The sequence below is a fragment of the Gadus morhua genome, chromosome 23, assembly GCF_902167405.1.
Source record: "Gadus morhua chromosome 23, gadMor3.0, whole genome shotgun sequence".
In the NCBI taxonomy this organism is placed as follows: Eukaryota; Metazoa; Chordata; class Actinopteri; order Gadiformes; family Gadidae; genus Gadus; species Gadus morhua.
Window position 1 is genome coordinate 11,097,632 of NC_044070.1, and position 19,774 is coordinate 11,117,405.

Here is a 19,774-nt window from a genome sequence, read left to right on the forward strand (position 1 = left end):
GCTTGTCTTGTCAAGGAGTCTTTGGAAAAAACCAACTAGCTTTTGTTTGCCTGGAATTTTGTTAGGAAAATCTTGCTCTTTAAAAAAAAAAAAAAAATGCATGATGTAAGTTCACCGTGTGTAAAACATTACGTGACACGCCTTTTCCCGGCAAGCCGTTAAGACAAAAGATATAACTTAAGAGTTTTGGTAATCGTTTAGTCGGATCGGGGAAAGGGAAATATATGAACATGTGCGCTGTGATTTGTGGTGTGTCGCTGGTATCAGCAGGTCTAACCTGCTGTAATGTGTTCCAGGTATCACCAGGTCTGACCTGCTGTAATGTGTTCCAGGTATCACCAGGTTCGACCTGCTGGGGGACTTCGGGCGGTTCAACTGGCTGGGGAACCTTTACATCGTGCTCTCCTACAACCTGCTGTTCGCCGTGGTCACCACGCTGTGTCTGGTCCGCAAGTTCACCTCCGCCATAAGAGAGGAACTGCTCAAAGCCCTGGGTGGGTACCAACACTTTACAACACAGTCTCAACTTAACTACTTTAACAAGTATAAGTATATTGAACTAACTATAGGTTAGACTGGACTACATTAGATAAGATAAGACTGCACTACGTCAGACTAGCCTACATTAGATGAGGCTAGATTAGTCTACGGTAGACTAGCCTACATTCGTTTAGACTAAACTACATAGGATAAGACAAGCCTAAAATATGTTAGACTAGCCTACTTTTGTTTAGACTAGACTACATAGGATTAGATAAGACTAAAATATTTTAGACTAGACTACATTAGATGAGACTAGATTACACTACGATAGACTGGACTACATAAGATTAGGCTAGCCTACATTGTGCTCTGCCTCAGCCAAGATACAGCGGTTATAATAAAGAGTTAAAAATAGCATCAGATCATCAGCATATTACACAACTTCAAGTCCTACGGTTTGTTACAGTCTGTGCCTAAGCCTAAAAATACCTCCACTACATTATATATTTATACGCAGAGAGAGCAAGTTAGGGACAAAGAGAACTTGAGGGAGCGAGAGAGGTGCAGGCGTACTGTAGATGTCTGCAGATCCGCTGTCTGGCAGACTGAAGCCCTTCAGTATCTGCTCTCAGTGGACTTCTGACTTCTTCCTGCTCATCTTCCCTGGCCAGGTCTGGATAAATTACAGCTTTCACACAGCCCCACTGACCCCGAGACCGGAAAACTCTCTGCCAACGGCCACCAGAAGACTCTGTGACACACACACACACACACACACACACACACACACACACACACACACACACACACACACACACACACACACACACACACACACACACACACACACACACACACACACACACACACACACAAATGGACTGCCATGCTGAAGGACGTGCAGCGTTGCGGTGGAGGAGGGGAGCGGACTTGATAAATATGGTGGATGAGGGATGCTGCCGTCAGGACCACAGCAATATAGCTTCATGACATTCCATCGCCTGCGAGATGGAGGCCAATAGCCCCTCCTCCTGCTCCTCCTCCTCCTCCTCCATCGGCAGGTGAATCAGTGCACCTTCCCCCACCCCTCTCCTCCGCTTCTGTAGTTACCATAGTTACTAGTCTCCAATGTACAGGTCAGTGTTGTCGGTCTGGTTTGTGTCCGCCCGGGTCTTTTGTGTGTTTGGGGTCAACCTGTCGTGTGGTCCAGCTCCTGTACAGATGATCTGGTTCCAGAAACCCTTCAACCTATCGTCTTCCCCATCTGGTGTCCTCCGAGGCCCTCTATGTGTCTCCGTAACGCGGCGTTGTTGTTCTCATTGGGGGTGGTGGGTCATTGGGTAACGACTGTCCTTAATGTACTTAGGGGGGATTGGCTGGGTTTTATACAACCTCATCACATACACTGTGTGTATAACACAGTATCACATGAAGAACACGTGATGCTCAAGCGGCATCATTATCATCACCCTCATCACCGTGGAGACAGTGGTTCCTACTGATTGGCCACTGTCCTTTTATTTCTTCAGGATGTGAACTTTTAACTTCACTGATGAAGCTGCAACGTCATGTTTTTAGCCAGGTTTGTGGGTTAGCGCTAGGCTAGCTGGTCTCGAGTTAGCATTCTGCTTTCTGTTCCAGGTGAGCACTTTGCTAGCTATTGTGGGTTAGCATTAAGCTAGCTTTTCTGGGTTAGCCCTGCACTAGCTGTTCCAGGTTATTGCTCTGTTAGCTGTTCCAGGTTAGCATTTAGCTAGTCCATCAAGGGTCTGACTGTATGTTGCACCTCCGTCTTTAGTTTATTTATTTATTCAACCAAATGGGACGCTTCATGAGGTGTGCAGCAGCTAAGCAGAACCTTGTAGATTGCCGGGGAATTTAGACCCACCTCTACTGCCTTACAGCACTGCTGGCTCCACCGCATCACACCTAGCATCTAGCATGGAACTACTCACAGCTGAATGCAGTCAATCCAGATGTCTCTATCCCATCAGCTAGAGTCTCCTGATAATGTAGAGTTCAAATGCAAAGTCACAAAACGTTGAGATGACAAAAGGGACCCAAATCCATTTATGAAAATCTAGGATAACATGGATGAGGTCAGACTCTTTCAGGGAATAGAAACCGCCCAACAGAGGAGTATGGTTGGTGAATACGGACAATTTGCATCCCCATCTCCTTGTGAGGTCAATAGCAGGGCTGATTTTGTCTGTCTTCATGCTAGCGAATATGTTTCCTGTCTATTGGTACTTTCATAAATGTATGATGTTTGATCAAGCCATTGATTAGTGTTCCTCATTGAATTGGGTTACCTTTAAAGGACGAAGTTAAAGAGGATTGGTGGTGGGTGGTATCATCTAAATGAACGCTATGCTAACTGAAAATTGAGCCAACTGACTGCTAAAAAAGATGACATCTATAGTCACTGACAGCTAATCTAACAAACATCTAATCTAATCGATAGGACAGCTCAGCTGGTCAACAGGTATACCAGCTGACAGTTTAGCTAACTGACAGCAAAGCTAATTGGCATCTAAGATAACAGACGTTTGCAGAGGTTTGCTTAGCTAGCAAGCTAGCAAAGGTGGTTCCATGCTAGCATGCTAGAGATCTTTGTTTGCTTTGTTTAGCAGAAAAGCCATGTCCACTGATTTCATGTCCACATTAGCAGATGCTAGCACTAGTAGTCTGAAAATCACATTCTCCAGCACATCTGAAGAGCGACGGATGCTAAGAGACCCTACGTCTTTCAGGCTAACCCTTAGCATACGTGAAGCTGCGCAGTTTACTTCTTGTTTCTTACTTCCTGTTTCTATGTCTGTCAGTTGCATGTCACGTTTCAGAAGGTTTTTGTGAATGTATTTTTTACTTTTTTTTTTTTATGAATGTTTGGTTTTTTGATGTTGCTCTGTTTGCAAATAAAAATGAAGGGAATAAAAGCATTCGGCTCAAGGTCTTTATTTTTTTATTTATTAAAGATAAATAGTGGCGCATCTTTGTTTTCAAGTCGCTTCTTATATGGAAAACATAATTCATGAATGAGAAGCTCAACCTGGATGGTTTACTTCACCATCTACACCATGTGGCCAAAAGATCGCAACGATATTTGATACATTAGTCAGCGCTGCTTGTACATCGGTTTGAGTGTCTCTGTACCCCCATATCACTCAGACCGGTCTGCGGCTGTAGGACGACCTGCACAGCGGGCAGGAGGGCGTCCGATCCTGGCCGAAGCTCTCAAATGCGTCCAGACACGAGGGGTGGAAGAGGTGGGAGCAGGAGAGCAGCACGCCTCCCCTCCCCGACCCCCACCCCGAGCTGAACACGGGGGTTAGACAGATAGGACAGTCCCATGTGCCCCGCCGCTGCGCCTGCAATCACCTGGACGTCACTCTTAAGACAGGATAATACTTCCACATTTGAGCCCCAGTTCACCTGTCCCCAGTCCAACATGTAGCTAACCTGTCCCCAGTCCAACATGTAGCTAACCTGTCCCCAGTCCAGCCTCTAGCTAACCTGTCCCCAGTCCAGCCTGTAGCTAACCTGTCCCCAGTCCAACGTGTAGCTAACCTGTCCCCGGTCCAGCCTCTAGCTAACCTGTCCCCAGTCCAGCCTGTAGCTAACCTGTCCCCAGTCCAACGTGTAGCTAACCTGTCCCCGGTCCAGCCTCTAGCTAACCTGTCCCCAGTCCAGCCTGTAGCTAACCTGTCCCCAGTCCAACGTGTAGCTAACCTGTCCCCGGTCCAGCCTCTAGCTAACCTGTCCCCAGTCCAACATGTAGCTAACCTGTCCCCAGTCCAACATGTAGCTAACCTGTCCCCAGTCCAACATGTAGCTAACCTGTCCCCAGTCCAGCCTGTAGCTAACCTGTCCTCAGTCCAGCCTGTAGCTAACCTGTCCCCAGTCCACCATGGAGCTAACCTGTCCCCAGTCCACCGTGTAGCTAACCTGTCCCCAGACTAGCGTGTAGCTAACCTTTCCCCAGTCCAACGTGTAGCTAACCTGTCCCCCGTCCAGGGTGTAGCTAACCTGTCCCCATTCCAGTGTGTAGCTAACCTGTCCCCAGTCCAGCCTGTAGCTAACCTGTCCCCAGTCCAACGTGTAGCTAACCTGTCCCCGGTCCAGCCTCTAGCTAACCTGTCCCCAGTCCAACATGTAGCTAACCTGTCCCCAGTCCAACATGTAGCTAACCTGTCCCCAGTCCAGCCTGTAGCTAACCTGTCCCCAGTCCAGCCTGTAGCTAACCTGTCCCCAGTCCACCATGGAGCTAACCTGTCCCCAGTCCACCGTGTAGCTAACCTGTCCCCAGACTAGCGTGTAGCTAACCTTTCCCCAGTCCAACGTGTAGCTAACCTGTCCCCCGTCCAGGGTGTAGCTAACCTGTCCCCAGTCCAGTGTGTAGCTAACCTGTCCCCAGTCCAGTGTGTAGCTAACCTGTTCCCAGTCCAGTGTGTAGCTAACCTGTCCCCAGTCCAACGTGTAGCTAACCTGTCCCCCGTCAAGGGTGTAGCTAACCTGTCCCCAATCCAGTGTGTAGCTAACCTGTCCCCAGTCCAGGGTGAAGCTGCATGCCGCGTGATGCTACATTGTTGAGCGCTGTGACCGGTTCCCCTACCTGCCCTAGGACGCTGTCCCAGTCCTGCGGGATAAGTCCAGCCGGTCTCCCCAGCTGCTGGAAGACCCGGCGGGAGGAGGACAGGCTGCGTTCGATGCCCCACAGGAAGCCCTCAACGTCTGCCTGGCAGCACCGCAGCAGGCTGGTGTTCAGCTCCTGAAGCTGGAAACAACAACACAGTCTGAACCCAACACGGTCTGAACCCAACACGGTCTGAACCCAACACGGTCTGAACCCAACACAGTCTGAACACAACACAGTCTGAACACAACACAGTCTGAACCCAACACTGTCTGAATACAACACACATTCTGAACCCAACACAGTCTGAATACAACACACATTCTGAACCCAACACAGTCTGAATACAACACACAGTCTGAAGAAAACAACACAGTCTTAACACAACCCAATCTACAACACAGTCCGAACAAACGACACAGTCTGAACACAGGACACAGTCTGAACACAACACATGGTCGGAACACAAAACACACGGTTTCAAAACAGAGTTTGAACACAACACAGTCTAAACACAACACACGGTCTGAACTGAAAACACACAGTCTGAATACAGTTCACTCAAACTGACAGTGTGTGTGTGTGTGTGTGTGTGTGTGTTTGTTTTCCATGTATATTTATCTTGGGTGCGAGTGTGTTTGTATGTGTTGTAAAGTCTGATTGGGTAGCTGTCCAGTCAAGATAATTAATGGCAAGCAGTAAACACAAGTAGAGCTGGGAAACCCTTATCAGACACACACACACACACACACACACACACACACACACACACACACACACACACACACACACACACACACACACACACACACACACACACACAGGCGGCACCACCCTGTAGCTGTCAGCTGGTTTTTATCGCAAATTAAACGAGCGTTAAGCGTCAATACAAAGCCTCTATGATCCTGGCTAGAACCAGCCCAGGTGAACTTTACCTTACAGGAGGGGAGGAGGTGGGGGAAGGAGCTTCATGTGTTGACTCGGGGGTCAGAGAAATGGAAAGCGGCTGGCCTCCAGGTCAGAGGTCAACCCTTGTTTTACCTGCAGCTTATCCCCCTTCCTTTCCTCAGGTTCAAGAGGAGACCCACCCCTCTCTGACGCTGACCCCTAGACCCCAACCCTCTGACCCCATCAGGTTTAAGTCCAACCTGGAAACGCTCTATTGGTTGTGAAAACCAGAAGATGAACATGATAACGTAATAATATATAATGAGGTGTGTTGTAGAGCAGGGCTGTGCTTTATGAGACAAACGGACGATGCAGTACTGGCTCCAGACCATCCTTTGAAAAGAGAAGCACTTAGCTGATTACTCTCTCTCTCTCTCACTCTCTCACTCTCTCTCTCTCTCTCTCTGTCTCCCTCCCTCTCTCTCCCTCTCTCCCACCCCTATCTCTCTCTGTTTTCCTCTCTCTCTCTCTCTCTCTCTCTCTCTCTCTCTCTCTCTCTCTCTCTCTCTCTCTCTCTCTCTCTCTCTCTCACTAATCCTTACAGGGTTATATGTTTGCTGTACTTTCAGAATGGTAAATGTCATATTTGTTGATTGTTCAACTAAGTAAAAAGCCTTATGCGCTTAGTGTGTGTGTGTGTGTGTGTGTGTGTGTGTGTGGGTGTGTGTCTGGTGTGTATAGATGTATTAGCACATAAGTTTGATCCCAGACTCACCTTCTCTTCAAAAAACTTGCGCCGCAGGTGCCTGTCCCTGGGGGGGGTGGTCTTGCGTACCTGTCTGTACCATCGGCGGGCCAGGTAACCACGCCAACACGCCTGGATTCTACACACACACACACACACACACACACACACACACACACACAGATACGCAGACACGCAGATATGAGAACAATCAATCAATAAGAACACATTTACTGAAGTCTTCAGAGAGGAGAGGCAGCTACTGCTTCTGCTTAACGCTGTGTGCTATGTGTTAGCTAAGACCGTCTAGAAATAGGTTGGCTGCTTTGTGCTAAAGGCTATGTGTTAGATGCTATATGCTCCATGCAACGCGCTACATGCTAAGTGTTTGATGCTATGCATTAGCTTCTAGACTAGGCTACCTGGTGGCACTCCGCTGTCTGAAGAGGAACGCGGCATCGTGGATGATGCGTGTCTCATACTGTTCCTTCCTGCACAGGGGACAGCATTTCCTGCCGCAGAATCTCTCGTACGACTGCAAACATGCCCGGTGAAAAACATGGGAGCAGGAGAGCAGCACCTACACACGCACTCACACATACACACACAAATACACATACATACGCAATAGTCTGCTTAACTGACCAATCAGAACAACTAGTTCTAACCACACCAGCATTCAAATCCGAACATCTCACCCCTCGTTATTGAAGGACCAGGAGACATAATCTCACATAGTTACTTAATTTTTGCAAGTGGGAAACTACAGTGATTGGTCAATGGTCTTGAAGGAGCGCTGAGAAGCCTTGGCAAACCGTATGTATGTGTGTGTGTGTGTGTGTGTGTGTGTATGTGTGTGTGTGTGTGTGTGTGTGTGTGTGTGTGTCTATTTGTGTGTGCGTGCATGCGTGCGCGTGAGTGAGGTCACTGTGGAATGGATGATGCTGTATTGCAAACCTTTCAGGTCTATTGGGAATATTAGCAAGCATTAAAGCAACAGCTCCTCCGCAACCTCCTTCCTTCCCCTCCGCCCTCCAATCCCTCCATTCCCAACTCCCCTACCTCACTCCCTAAAACATCCCCCAGTCTCCTCAGGATTCAATGAGAGCACGAGAATGTGAGAGAGAAGCAGCATAGCAAACCGCTACCTGCTGAAACAAAGAACACCTCCTCCTGCCTCCTAATCCTGCCACCTTCCCCTGCTAGTCAAATCAATATTTCTCCCCTCGAAGGGTCTAGTATTTGCACGCCGCGCTGCAGCAGAGTTCTTTCAAAAGGTCATGGAGAGGAGAGAGGAGGAGACGAGGTCTGAGGGTCCAGCATCACCTCACACCACAGCCCCAAAGCACTCTGGGTAAATATGTACAGTTGTCTGCACACACACACACACACACACACACACACACACACACACACACACACACACACACACACACACACACACACACACACAAACACAGTGCCTCCAGTACCTGTGTGTAAGTATGTGTTTGTGGGTGTGTCAGAAAGGGGGTTTTCTTAGAGATAATTAGACGCGGTTATTGTGTCGGAAGGAGTAGAGGAGGAGTAGGAGGAAAATGAAGAGGGACAGTATGTGGAAGGGAGAGAAGGGAGGAGACAGTAGAGGAGGAGAGAAAAAGTAATGAAAGGATGAGGAGGAGAGAAAAAAACAGGAGATATGGGATGCTGAAAGGAAAAGAGGAGGAGGAAGGAGAGGATGGAGGAGGAAGAAGATCGAAGATTATTCTTACCTGAGGCTGGAGGCAAAACTCCTCCCTACAAATGGCGCAGGGAGAGGCGGAGTCTCCTTGCCGGACGCAACGGATCTTCACAGCGCTCCACTCCGACCCCGTGAGCCGCTGGGCCGGGGCCGCCACTAGACCCAGCCGCTGAGCTGCTTAAACAAGACGGGCACTTAGAACTAGTTTAAAAACTTTTAACAAAATTATTAATTTTTTATTGTGTTTCTTGATTACCTAACGTTAAACGAGCCGGGGCGTCATCAACTACATATTCCCTGTCTAATTCCTGGTCCCCCTGACCCGGTCTGGTCTGGTCTCCCTGACCCGGTCTGACCTGGGAGCGGTCAGGGTTTGAAGGTTTATTTCGGCGGCTCTTGGCGGCCGCTCTGCTGACAGACCCGGGGGGCTCCAGCAGGCTCCGTGAGATGTGGTCCTGGAAAGCTACTGACGTGATCACCAAGTTGGTGTTTTTTGAAGTCAGTCTCTGTGAGATATATTCGTATTGGTTTAATTATCTAACCATATCCAATATGCCTACAATATACACTGAGATTGTAGCGATGGAAAAGTTTTTTAACGTTATCGGTTAACTACAAATTCAGGTCAAACTGAAACGGTAGTAAAGTCAACACAAACGCAACCAAGCACAAACAAATACTAATGTATTAGGCCTGCTGTGGACCGAACTGACAGATTTTTCAGTGAGAAAAAAAGAGGACGGTCTGTAGACTAATGCCTGCATGTCGGATTTACTTTGCAGGTATTTTACGATAAATGATGACACTGAAGTGTTTGTTATAACTGGTCTTTACATAAAATCAATGTCAGTACAAAAATGCAAGAAGATAAACAACTAAACAAACCTTCTGCATCGTCATCCTTTCAAGACGCCATTCAGACCGTTGCCTAGTAACGAGACGCTATTGTCTACGCTATAATATTCACCAGAAAACTGCGACTCGTAACTAGGCAACGATCAGCAGCCGACCCGGTCCGCTGGAACCTCAGGGGGCGTGGCCGCTGCCGTCTCGGCCACGCCCCCTAAGGTTCAAGTGGTGTCGTCGAATAACCGTCATGAATTAAGTCCTCGTTACTAACTTGTGGCTTATCCAATATTGACTGTTCATTTGGGGGCAGTTGGGGGCCAAGTGCAGTGAAAACGGAGTCATAATAATACATATTTCCCATGATGTGGGTGTTGAGGGGCTAAAGGTTGAACTAGCTGTCTAATGATTATTTAATAGCAGGTGTGTCTGGATGGTTGGAGGTGGCCCAGGGGCGACGGTTTGTTAAGCGCCGCGTCGTGAGTCAGCCGCCTGTCGTCGACGGAGATGCTGAACAAAGCTAAGCTGCTCATACCTCAACCATGAGCTCACCTGGCCAGGTCAGCCCTACCTGCACACACACACACACACACACACACACACACACACACACACACACACACACACACACACACACACACACACACACACACAGATACACACACACACACACACACACAAACATTCACACATGCACATATATACACTTACACATATGCAAATGCAGCCATGCATGCACATACCGAAAATGCACTATACTCGCACATGCTCACACACATACCCGAGTACACAATCTACACACACACACATACACACACACACACACACACACACACACACACACACACACACACACACACACACGCACACGCAAACACACACAAACACAGATACATACCTAACTGACAGCAGCACTCGATGAAAACGCAATGTCAATAGAAATGCTTGGCTGACATTGATGAGCTTGGACAGAACCGTTCCACCAGAACCCCAGCACTCCACCAGAACCCCAGCCCTCCACCAGAACCCCAGCCCTCCACCAGAACCCCAGACCTCCACCAGAACCCCAGCCCTCCACCAGAACCCCAGCCCTCCACCAGAACCCCTGAGCTCCACCAGAACCCCAGCCCTCCACCAGAACCCCAGCCCTCCACCAGAACCCCAGCCCTCCACCAGAACCTCAGACCTCCACCAGAACCCCAGCCCTCCACCAGAACCCCAGACCTCCACCAGAACCCCAGCCCTCCACCAGAACCCCAGACCTCCACCAGAACCCCAGCCCTCCACCAGAACCCCAGCCCTCCACCAGAACCCCAGCCCTCCACCAGAACCCCTGAGCTCCACCAGAACCCCTGAGCTCCATCAGAACCCCTGAGCTCCACCAGAACCCCTGCCCGGTTTTCAATCAGAACCCCTGTCCGTTTCTCCATCACAACCCCTGTCCGGTTCTCCATCAGAACCCCCGCCCAACCCCCCTGCGTTTGTTGTTTTAGAGTAAATAATCAGGTCTAAAGATGGGGGGCAGCTCTCCATGAAGCCGGCATTCCTCACACCGTCTTCACAGAACTTTTCAGCACATGCTTTCATTTTCCTGTTTGCCTTCTCCTCCATGAATAGCGTTCCAAAGAGCTTCTATTTAACCAGAACCTCTTCACCTGCGCCCAGGTATTTCATGATGACTCATGACCAGACAGACACCACAAAATACAGTTGCAGAAACATGAAAAGGAGAATCCTCGTCACTGAAAAGTGTCCATGTTCAATACAATGTTTCGATTATAATATGGTTTAGAGAATCATAGTCAGAATATGAGAAGGAATCATTATATATCTATTTTTTGTGTAAACATATTATGTTTATACAAAAAATATGTAATTCATAAATATATTAATTACTCCATCCCAATTTCCCTAAATGGATCAATCAGTAATCTGTATTATATATGTAAGGTTTACGCAGGGGTTAAAAACAGTAGCACCATGATATAATGTGTGATATAATATGGAATATATTTCATGCTGTATTGCATGATGTACTGCATGCTTTAGTCCATGATATATGGCATGCTGTATCCCAGGATGACTTTTACGCTGTATTCCATGATGACTTGCATGATGTATTGCATGATATATGTGTGAAACTGCAGTAGTAACGCAGCATTGAAGTGATGAGTATGTCATGATACAGCAGATACTGGACCTGTGAAAATATGTGCTGGTGGCTGGTGAACCTGCAGGTGACATGCTGTGATGTATGACTGGGTTGTTGTCAGAGTGCTAATGACTCTGAGATATGGATAGAAGAGGGCATCCCATAATAGTTAATGAACCATATGAGAGGGGGTGGTCTGCTCAGCAGATAGTTAGGCCGTTAGCCTGCGATGAGATGACTTTAATCAACTGCCCTCTGTTGGGGGCGATGCTATGCTAACAGCTACACTGACAGTTACGCTAACAGTATCACAAACTGCTATGCTAGCCGCTAGCTCCTTGCAGTATACTGCTGAGTCAGATAGCATCGAGACAGACTGTCAACGTGGGGCAAACCCTGCCAAGCCGCACCAGGCTGCGTTGGGTGCTGTCAGTGGGTGCTGGGGGTGGGTGCTGGGGGTGGAAGTCGCCGTTGGGTACTTTCTGAGAGAGATGGAGCTGGGAATGATTAGACGTGTCCTCGCGTCTTGGTCTGGGCTTCATCTCCTAAGTGCTACATTACCTCATACTTTGGACCTAACAATGGATTTACCATTAATCCAGCGGCCAGCCCAATGACGAAGGGCTCCACATATCACTGGATGTGCCAGCGTTTATTAGCACTTGTGAAGTTATTGATCGGCTGTTTTGATGAATGGGAGCTGGAGCACTACGTGGTACAGAGAGGCCCGGGAAGCCCCTGGCCCCGGCACCAACTAGGACCCCTATCACCATCTAGGACCCCTAGCACCATCTAGGACCCCTAGCACCAACTAGGACCCCTAGCACCATCTAGGACCCCTAGCACCAACTAGGACCCCTAGCACCAACTAGGACCCCTAGCACCATCTAGGACCCCTAGCACCATCTAGGACCCCTAGCACCATCTGGACCACTATCACTAACTAGGACCCCTAGCACCATCTGGACCCCTAGCACCATCTAGGACCACTAGCACCATCTAGGACCCCTAGCACCATCTAGGACCCCTAGCACCATCTGGACCCCTAGCACCATCTAGGACCCCTAGCACCATCTAGGACCCCTAGCACCATCTAGGACCACTAGCACCATCTGGACCCCTAGCACCATCTAGGACCCCTAGCACCATCTGGACCACTATCACTAACTAGGACCCCTAGCACCATCTGGACCCCTAGCACCATCTAGGACCACTAGCACGACCTAGGACCCCTAGCACCATCTAGTACCCCTAGCACCATCTGGACCCCTAGCACCATCTGGACCCCCAGCACCATCTAGGACCCCTAGCACCATCTAGGACCCTTAGCACGACCTAGGACCCCTAGCACCATCTAGGACCACTAGCACCATCTAGGACCCCTAGCACCATCTAGGACCCCTAGCACCATCTAGGACCCCTAGCACCATCTAGGACCCCTAGCACCATCTAGGACCCCTAGCACCATTAGGACCCCTAGCACCAACTAGGACCCCTAGCACCATCTGGACCCCCAGCACCATCTAGGACCCCAGCACCATCTAGGACCCCTAGCACCATCTAGGACCCTTAGCACCATCTGGACCACTATCACTAACTAGGACCCCTAGCACCATCTGGACCCCCAGCACCATCTAGGACCCCTAGCACCAACTAGGACCCCTAGCACCAACTAGGACCCCTAGCACCATCTAGGACCCCTAGCACCATCTAGGACCCCTAGCACCAACTAGGACCCCTAGCACCAACTAGGACCCCTAGCACCATCTGGACCCCTAGCACCATTAGGACCCCTAGCACCATCTAGGACCCCTAGCACCATCTAGGACCCCTAGCACCATCTAGGACCCTTAGCACGACCTAGGACCCAAAGCACCACCAAGGAACCTAATAACACCTGGACCCCTAGCACCACCTAGACCACTATCACTACCTAGGACCCCTAGCACCATCTAGGACCTCTAGCACCACCTAGACCACTAACACTACCTAGGACCCCTAGCACCATCTATGACCCCTAGCATGACCTAGGACCACGTAGACCCCGTAGCAACACCAAGGAACCTAGCACCACCCATGCCCCTTTCACACCGCCGCAAAATCGGGGCCGGTTCCGGGCCAGTTCGGAGCTAGGGCCAGGGCTTTGGTTTCACACCGCCAAAGAACCGGCTCCGGCCCCTAAAAACCGGTTCAACTCTGGCCCCACTTTAGAGCTGGGCTAGAACTAGAACCGCTTTTACTCCGGGGGCAGGGGGCGGAGTTATCCGTACCTTCATAAACAGGAAGACAAACGAAGACCGGCATTTTTTAAAACACCGAAGTAAACAATGGACGTGAATCCGTGTATGGTTCTTTTTTTTCTGATTTTGTTTTAAATCGGAATATTCAAAGAACGAACCATACACGGATTGAATCGAAGACGAAATTGTTGTTGTTGTGTTTGAAACTGGCGCGAGGGTTCTTCTGCGCGCATTGTGTGGTGGTTCAACGCGTCAACGCGCCAACGCAGCTAGATGAGTCCATGTCCATGCAAGTGAACGGAGCGTTCCCTCTTCGTCATAACTATCAAACCAAACATCCTTCACATTCACCGAGCGAACATTATGAAAGTAAAATGCACATTTCTCGCTAAAAATGTTTCCATAAACGCATTTGATGGCGTAACTATGTTACTATTTCCACCCAGAATAAAGAAAGATGTCGGCCGTATGCTTCTGTCCAAGCTCACTAGCCGATACGTTTGCAGTGACGTCATGACGTTGCTCACGCCGGCTCCATGGCTGGCTCTGGCCGGTGTGAAACCAACCGGTTCTTAACTGGGGTAAGGCTGGAACCAGTTTGGAACTGGCCCTAGCACCAGCCCGGAACTGGCTCTCGGTTCTTTTTGGTGTGAAAGCGGCAACAGACCACTATCACTACCTAGGTCCCCTAGCACCACCTAGGACCCCTTGCACCACCTGGACCCATAACACCTCCTAGGACCACGTAGACCCTGTAGCAAAACCAAGGGCCTGAGAACCATCTAGACCCCTAGTGCAAACTAGGACCTCTGGCAATACCTAGGACCTTAGATAGATAGATAGATAGATAGATAGATAAATACTTTAATAATCCCAGAGGGAAATTATTTTTGTCACGAACTCCAGATATACATACACAAATAAATAAATAAATATTAAGAATAAAATAAAAAATATAAAATATAACATATATATCCATATCCATATATATACATATACATACACAAACACATATATATATATATATATATATATATATATATATATATATATATATATACATATACATATACATACAACATAAATACACATACATACACAAAAGATCGAAGATACAACCTAAGAAAAACAAAATATACAAATAACAAATAATTTAAGGACAATATAAATATATATACAACACCATATATACACATACATATATATCTATACATATACACACATACATACATACATATATACATACACATATATTTATATATATATATATATATATATATATACATACATACACATACATACACAAAAGACAGCACTGTACAAAAAGAATTGTACAGTATTGTGCAAAAGGTGCAAGAATTATAGTCCTTGTTTGAGGTCAGATATTACAGAGAGGGACGGTGTCTGACAGGAAAGGAAAGATTTCCTGTGGCGCTCTGTGGTGCATCTGGGTGAGAGGAATCTCCTGCTGAAGGTGCTCCTCTGCAGGGCCAGTGTGTCATAGAGAGGGTGTGAGACATTGTCCAAGATGGACTGAAACCTAGACAGCATCCTCCTCTCTGCCACGGTCGTCAGGGTGTCCAGTTCCTCCCCCACAACATCACCGGCCCTCCTAATCAGTCTTTCAAGTCTGTTGGTATCTGCAATCCTCATCCCACTGCCCCAGCATGTGACAGCGAAGAAGATTGCACTGGCTACAACAGACTCGTAAAACATCCTCAGCATCGTCCGGCAGATGTTAAAGGACCTCAGCCTCCTGAGGCAAAAGAGTCGGCTTTGGCCTTTTTTGTAGACAGCCTCTGCATTTCTAGACCAGTCCAACTTGTTATTAAAATACACCCCCACGTACTTGTACTCCTCAACAGTGTCCACTGGGACCCCCTGTATGGAAACAGGGGTCACAGCTGCTGTTTTCTCCCTCCTCAGATCCACAATGAGCTCCTTCGTCTTTGTCACGTTGAGTTGCAGGTGATTCAGCTCACTCCAAGTGCCAAAGTTGTCCACAACAGTCCTGTATTCACGGTCATCCCCCTTTTCAATGCAGCCAACTATTGCTGAGTCATCAGAAAACTTCTGAAGGTGGCAGGACTCAGTGCAATAGATAAAGTCTGAGGTGAAAAGGGTGAAGAGGAAGGGAGAGAGGACAGTCCCCTGTGGGGCCCCAGTGTTGCTGACCAACCATCTAGACCCCTAGCACAACCTAGGACCTCTGGCACCACCTAGGCCAACCTAGACATGTAGCACCACCCAGGACCCCTTGCACCACCTAGAAACACCTGGGACTTCTAGATCCACCTCGGGCCTCCTAGGGCCCCTAGCACCACCTAGGTCCTCTAGCAACACCTAGGACCTCTAGCACCTTCTAGGACAACTTAGGACCTGGCCCCTGTCTTTACCTTATCTTTCCTCTCTCCTCCTCCTCTCACTCTGCTCTCCTTCTAGTCGTCTCCCTGCTCTCTCCGACTGCCTCTCTGCTCCTCTCTGCTTCTCTCTCCTCCCCTCTGCTCCTCTCTCCCCCTCCCTTGTCTCTCCCCCTCCACTCCCTCGTCTCTCCCTCTATGAGTCTCCCTCCTCTCTCCTCCTCTTCCTTCTCCTCCCCCCTTCTCATCCTTCTCTTCCCTTGTCTCTCCTCTTTTCTCCTCCCTCCTCTCTCTTCCTCCGCATCCTCCTTTCTGCGCCCGCCTTCATAACTCGTAACTCAAAACAAACGTTATGAGAGGAAAATAAGGCAGGAAGAGTTGCAGCTTTACATTAAAGGCAGCTTAGAGATGGGAGAGTTGTGGTTCTTTACTTCAGCTCCCGGGGGGTCAGTGGACCCCAGCATGAGACCTCTAACTCTTCTAAGAGGCGCTGAGTGCGTTGGTGAAGAGCTCCACTCCTACCTACTTGGGGTAATTACCATAATAAATTATAATTCCCTCAAACTGTACAATCTGCCCTTGCTGGAGAAAACCAGGCCATCATTCAGAGACCAGATAGCTGTCGGAAAGAATCCTTCTCCATGTACACGTTTAATAAAAAACTCACTGCTCTCTTGCTGCTGACTACTGCCATACTGCAACGACTTCTACCAGTACTATTACAAGTACTACCACCAGGACTCGTACCCCTGCTACTACTGCTAATAATCATTCAAAATATCAACAAGATAAATTAATAATATATAAGTTTATCCAAATACTAATATATCTTAATTTATGAATTAAGAGGCACAGCAGCCTAGTCCAACAGTTTCTGCAGAATATTTTCATTTGTTCTACCCCTAAATTGGGAGTTCATCTCTGTGGCGATGTGAAAGTAAAGTCACTGCAGTGGCAACCAATAATTTCTGCTGCGAGGCGCTCCGCCATCTTTCTCCGTAATGGACAATAATTGAGTAGAATCCATCACTGGGTCCAGAAATAGAAGAGAATAATGGACCCAGCAACGCCCCCCCCCCCACCAGGGCTCAGAGGAAACGTCAACGCGCCCTGATGCCACGCTGGCTCCATACAATAACACTGCTTCGACTCAAACCATACCTATTATGTACAAAGTGCAGCGGGTTGACCTTCACGGGGATTCAACACGAGAAACCTTTTCTACCGACGGCCGAGTTTCTATGGAAGGGAGGTGGCTGACATTTGGACCAGCGGTGTGTTGTCGCCTGGATCCGTACGCACATCGCGTTCATCTGAGAAGGTTCCTGAGGCCAAACCCTGGAGAGGAAACCCAGGGGAGGAAACTCAGGCGTCTGTTTGCTGCAGAGGTGTTTAATGCTGTTTTCATCCATAACCCCAAGCCTCCTCCAACTCAGAGCGACACAGAGCTAATTAACTGATTTGTTTTTGGAAAAAGAGTCCCCTGAATTAACTAAGTACGACGGGAGGAGGCACCATAAATCAGGAGCAGCTATTTCATCAGAAGGAGGCGCGGGCAGGCCTCCTTGAGCGGGAGGCAGAGGTTCTCCTGCCCCTGTGGAATGTGTTTGTGGCGAGCTCCCTAAATGCCAAGTTCTTCGGGTAATAAGAATAAATATCACAAGCACTCTCTAGAATTACCACGTCACCGGAGACTTTCCACCCGGAGCCGGACCCTTGGGTTTGCCTAGTGGCCTAGACTAGTGGCCTAGCATGGTCCTCTAGCCTACTGTCCTAGACTAGTGGCCTAGAATAGTCCTCTAGCCTACTGTCCTAGACTAGTGGCCTAGAATGGTCCTCTAGCCTACTGTCCTAGACTAGTGGCCTAGAATGGTCCTCTAGCCTAGTGTCCTAGACTAATGGCCTAGCATGGTCCTCTAGCCTACTGTCCTAGACTAGTGGCCTAGAATGGTCCTGTAGCCTAGTGTCCTAGACTAGTGGCCTAGCATGGTCCTCTAGCCTACTGTCCTAGACTAGTGGCCTAGAATGGTCCTCTAGCCTAGTGTCCTAGACTAGTGGCCTAGCATGGTCCTCTAGCCTAGAGTCCTAGACTAGTGGCCTGGCATGGTCCTCTAGCCTAGAGTCCTAGACTAATGGCCTGGCATGGTCCTCTAGCCTAGTGCTCTAGACTCATGGCCTAGCATGGTCCTCTAGCCTAGTTTCCTAGACTAGTGGCCTAGCCTGGTCTCCTAGCCTGTTGACCTAGACACCTGTCCTAGCCTTGTGAACTAGCCTTAGTGTCCTAGTTAATGTCCTAGCATGGGGCCCTACCCTGATATCCAAGACTAGTGAGGTTAGATGACATGTTAGGAAACTTGGTGGTGTAGTAAGTATGTTTGGGTTCTTCGCAGGGCAATGATGAAAACAGCAGGTGGTTTTCAGTGAGCATACCCTGGGTTAATTTGAACCTTATCTCAGATGTCTCAGTTCCATGACAGTCTACAAAACATTCAGAAACTGTTTACCTCCGTAAAGCCTGAGGAGATGTGATAGTTCCGAGCCGATCCCTGAAAAACAAGACAACACAAATTCAACTTCAATCTAAGGACATGTGTTGCTTCAGCGTTCACAAGGAAACTCATTCACCAAGGCCTGGTACATCAAAGAGGCTTGAATTTCTGCCAAACACAAGGAATTTTGAAGCGTCTCGTTGAGTGATGAAAGGTAAAGTACCAACACTTATTTACTGGCATTCTGACGTGCCAAAGCTGCCCCAGTTCCCCTACCATCCTCTGACCAGATCTGCCCATCAATCTCTAAATATAAATCCCGTATTTTGTGGCACACCGTCAAAGAAATAACTCAATACGGTTAAAAACAAAATCTCTATCTAATATCCAAATGATCACATTCCTTATAATAAGCTGATGTTGATTTATGTAGTTGAAAACTTTTATCATTGTTACATTTTTAATGTGATGTTACAGCACTGTTTGTTTTGGTAAGGTCTTATTCATGGCATGACAGCCATGTTGAGATAACAAAATACCTACTGTACACACTCCAAAATACACCTCTTACTAAACTACTGTTAACACCTTTCCCAGGGTTACGGTTAAGGTTAGAACAGCACAGACAGCTTTCCACAGCCATTCAGGAACACACGATATGAGCTCCCCATATCCAGGGATCTACACTTAGGAATTATGTCACTAAATATTCTTCTCATTCCTGTTCTTGACAAGGTGTTTGTTCCGAGTGCTTTAGGAAAGGTCTACGTATCCAACAATAACCTCATATTCAATGGCAGCTTGCAGCACTTGATTCCGACCCATCAAACCCTGGTGCAGAGGACTGACGGCCCGACGTTCCTGTACAACCCCCTTATTGGGTGTAGGGTGTGCTGCTTGGGGCGATGAGTCTGGGTGCTAGCGGACCGCCTCTAGCTGGCTCCGCCGCTGCCAAAGTAAACAGGTGAGTTTCTCATCTCTTCACACCTGTGTCTGCTACGCCTCGCCTGGCAGCCGGGCGAGCCAAAAACATCCTCTACAATAGCAGCAAGGCCTGCCTTACCCTAGCCCTAAACCTGACCCTAGCCCCTCACCCTGTTCCTAGCCGTAACATGTAAGCCTAACCCTATGAGTATTTGAGATACTTACTATGCAGCCAGATTTGGCCCCTTGTGTTTACATTACTAGTTGATGTTCCACTTAGCATCTCTCCTT

At 48.4% G+C, this 19,774-nt stretch overlaps 2 protein-coding genes and 1 long non-coding RNA gene across 4 annotated transcripts in view; 2 read left to right on the forward strand and 1 right to left on the reverse strand.

The window, feature by feature from the left end:
• The window catches only part of lmbr1 (limb development membrane protein 1), a 32,381-nt gene extending 28,956 nt beyond the window's left edge, over positions 1 to 3,425 (forward strand). For both annotated transcript variants that reach the window (XM_030348819.1, XM_030348820.1), the window contains exons 16-17: positions 333 to 494; positions 1,155 to 3,425. In XM_030348819.1, coding sequence (XP_030204679.1) covers positions 333 to 494; positions 1,155 to 1,240 — 248 coding nt within the window. In that variant the 3' untranslated portion in view covers positions 1,241 to 3,425. The remainder of the gene's footprint in view (positions 1 to 332; positions 495 to 1,154) is intronic.
• rnf32 (ring finger protein 32) lies at positions 3,353 to 9,450 on the reverse strand. The gene is made up of 7 exons (XM_030348851.1): positions 9,358 to 9,450; positions 8,729 to 8,978; positions 8,504 to 8,646; positions 7,175 to 7,332; positions 6,783 to 6,891; positions 5,099 to 5,260; positions 3,353 to 3,854 (listed from the first exon to the last, which is right to left on the reverse strand). The coding sequence occupies exons 1-7, from the start codon at positions 9,370 to 9,372 to the stop codon at positions 3,651 to 3,653; spliced, it is 1,041 nt and encodes a 346-aa protein (XP_030204711.1). The 5' UTR covers positions 9,373 to 9,450; the 3' UTR covers positions 3,353 to 3,650.
• Positions 9,451 to 17,917: 8,467 nt separating this feature from the next.
• LOC115537178 (uncharacterized) overlaps positions 17,918 to 19,774 on the forward strand; it is a 17,303-nt gene continuing 15,446 nt past the window's right edge. Inside the window, exon 1 of the long non-coding RNA XR_003974779.1 lies at positions 17,918 to 19,523. This is a non-coding gene — a long non-coding RNA (uncharacterized LOC115537178). The remainder of the gene's footprint in view (positions 19,524 to 19,774) is intronic.

Coding starts and splice junctions, on each gene's coding strand:
- rnf32 (XM_030348851.1), bottom strand. Junction 8,647..8,728: donor CCCGGCTCGTTTAACGTTAG/GTAATCAAGAAA, acceptor TTGTTTAAGCAG/CTCAGCGGCTGGGTCTAGTG. Junction 3,855..5,098: donor GGGACAGCGTCCTAGGGCAG/GTAGGGGAACCG, acceptor AGGTGATTGCAG/GCGCAGCGGCGGGGCACATG.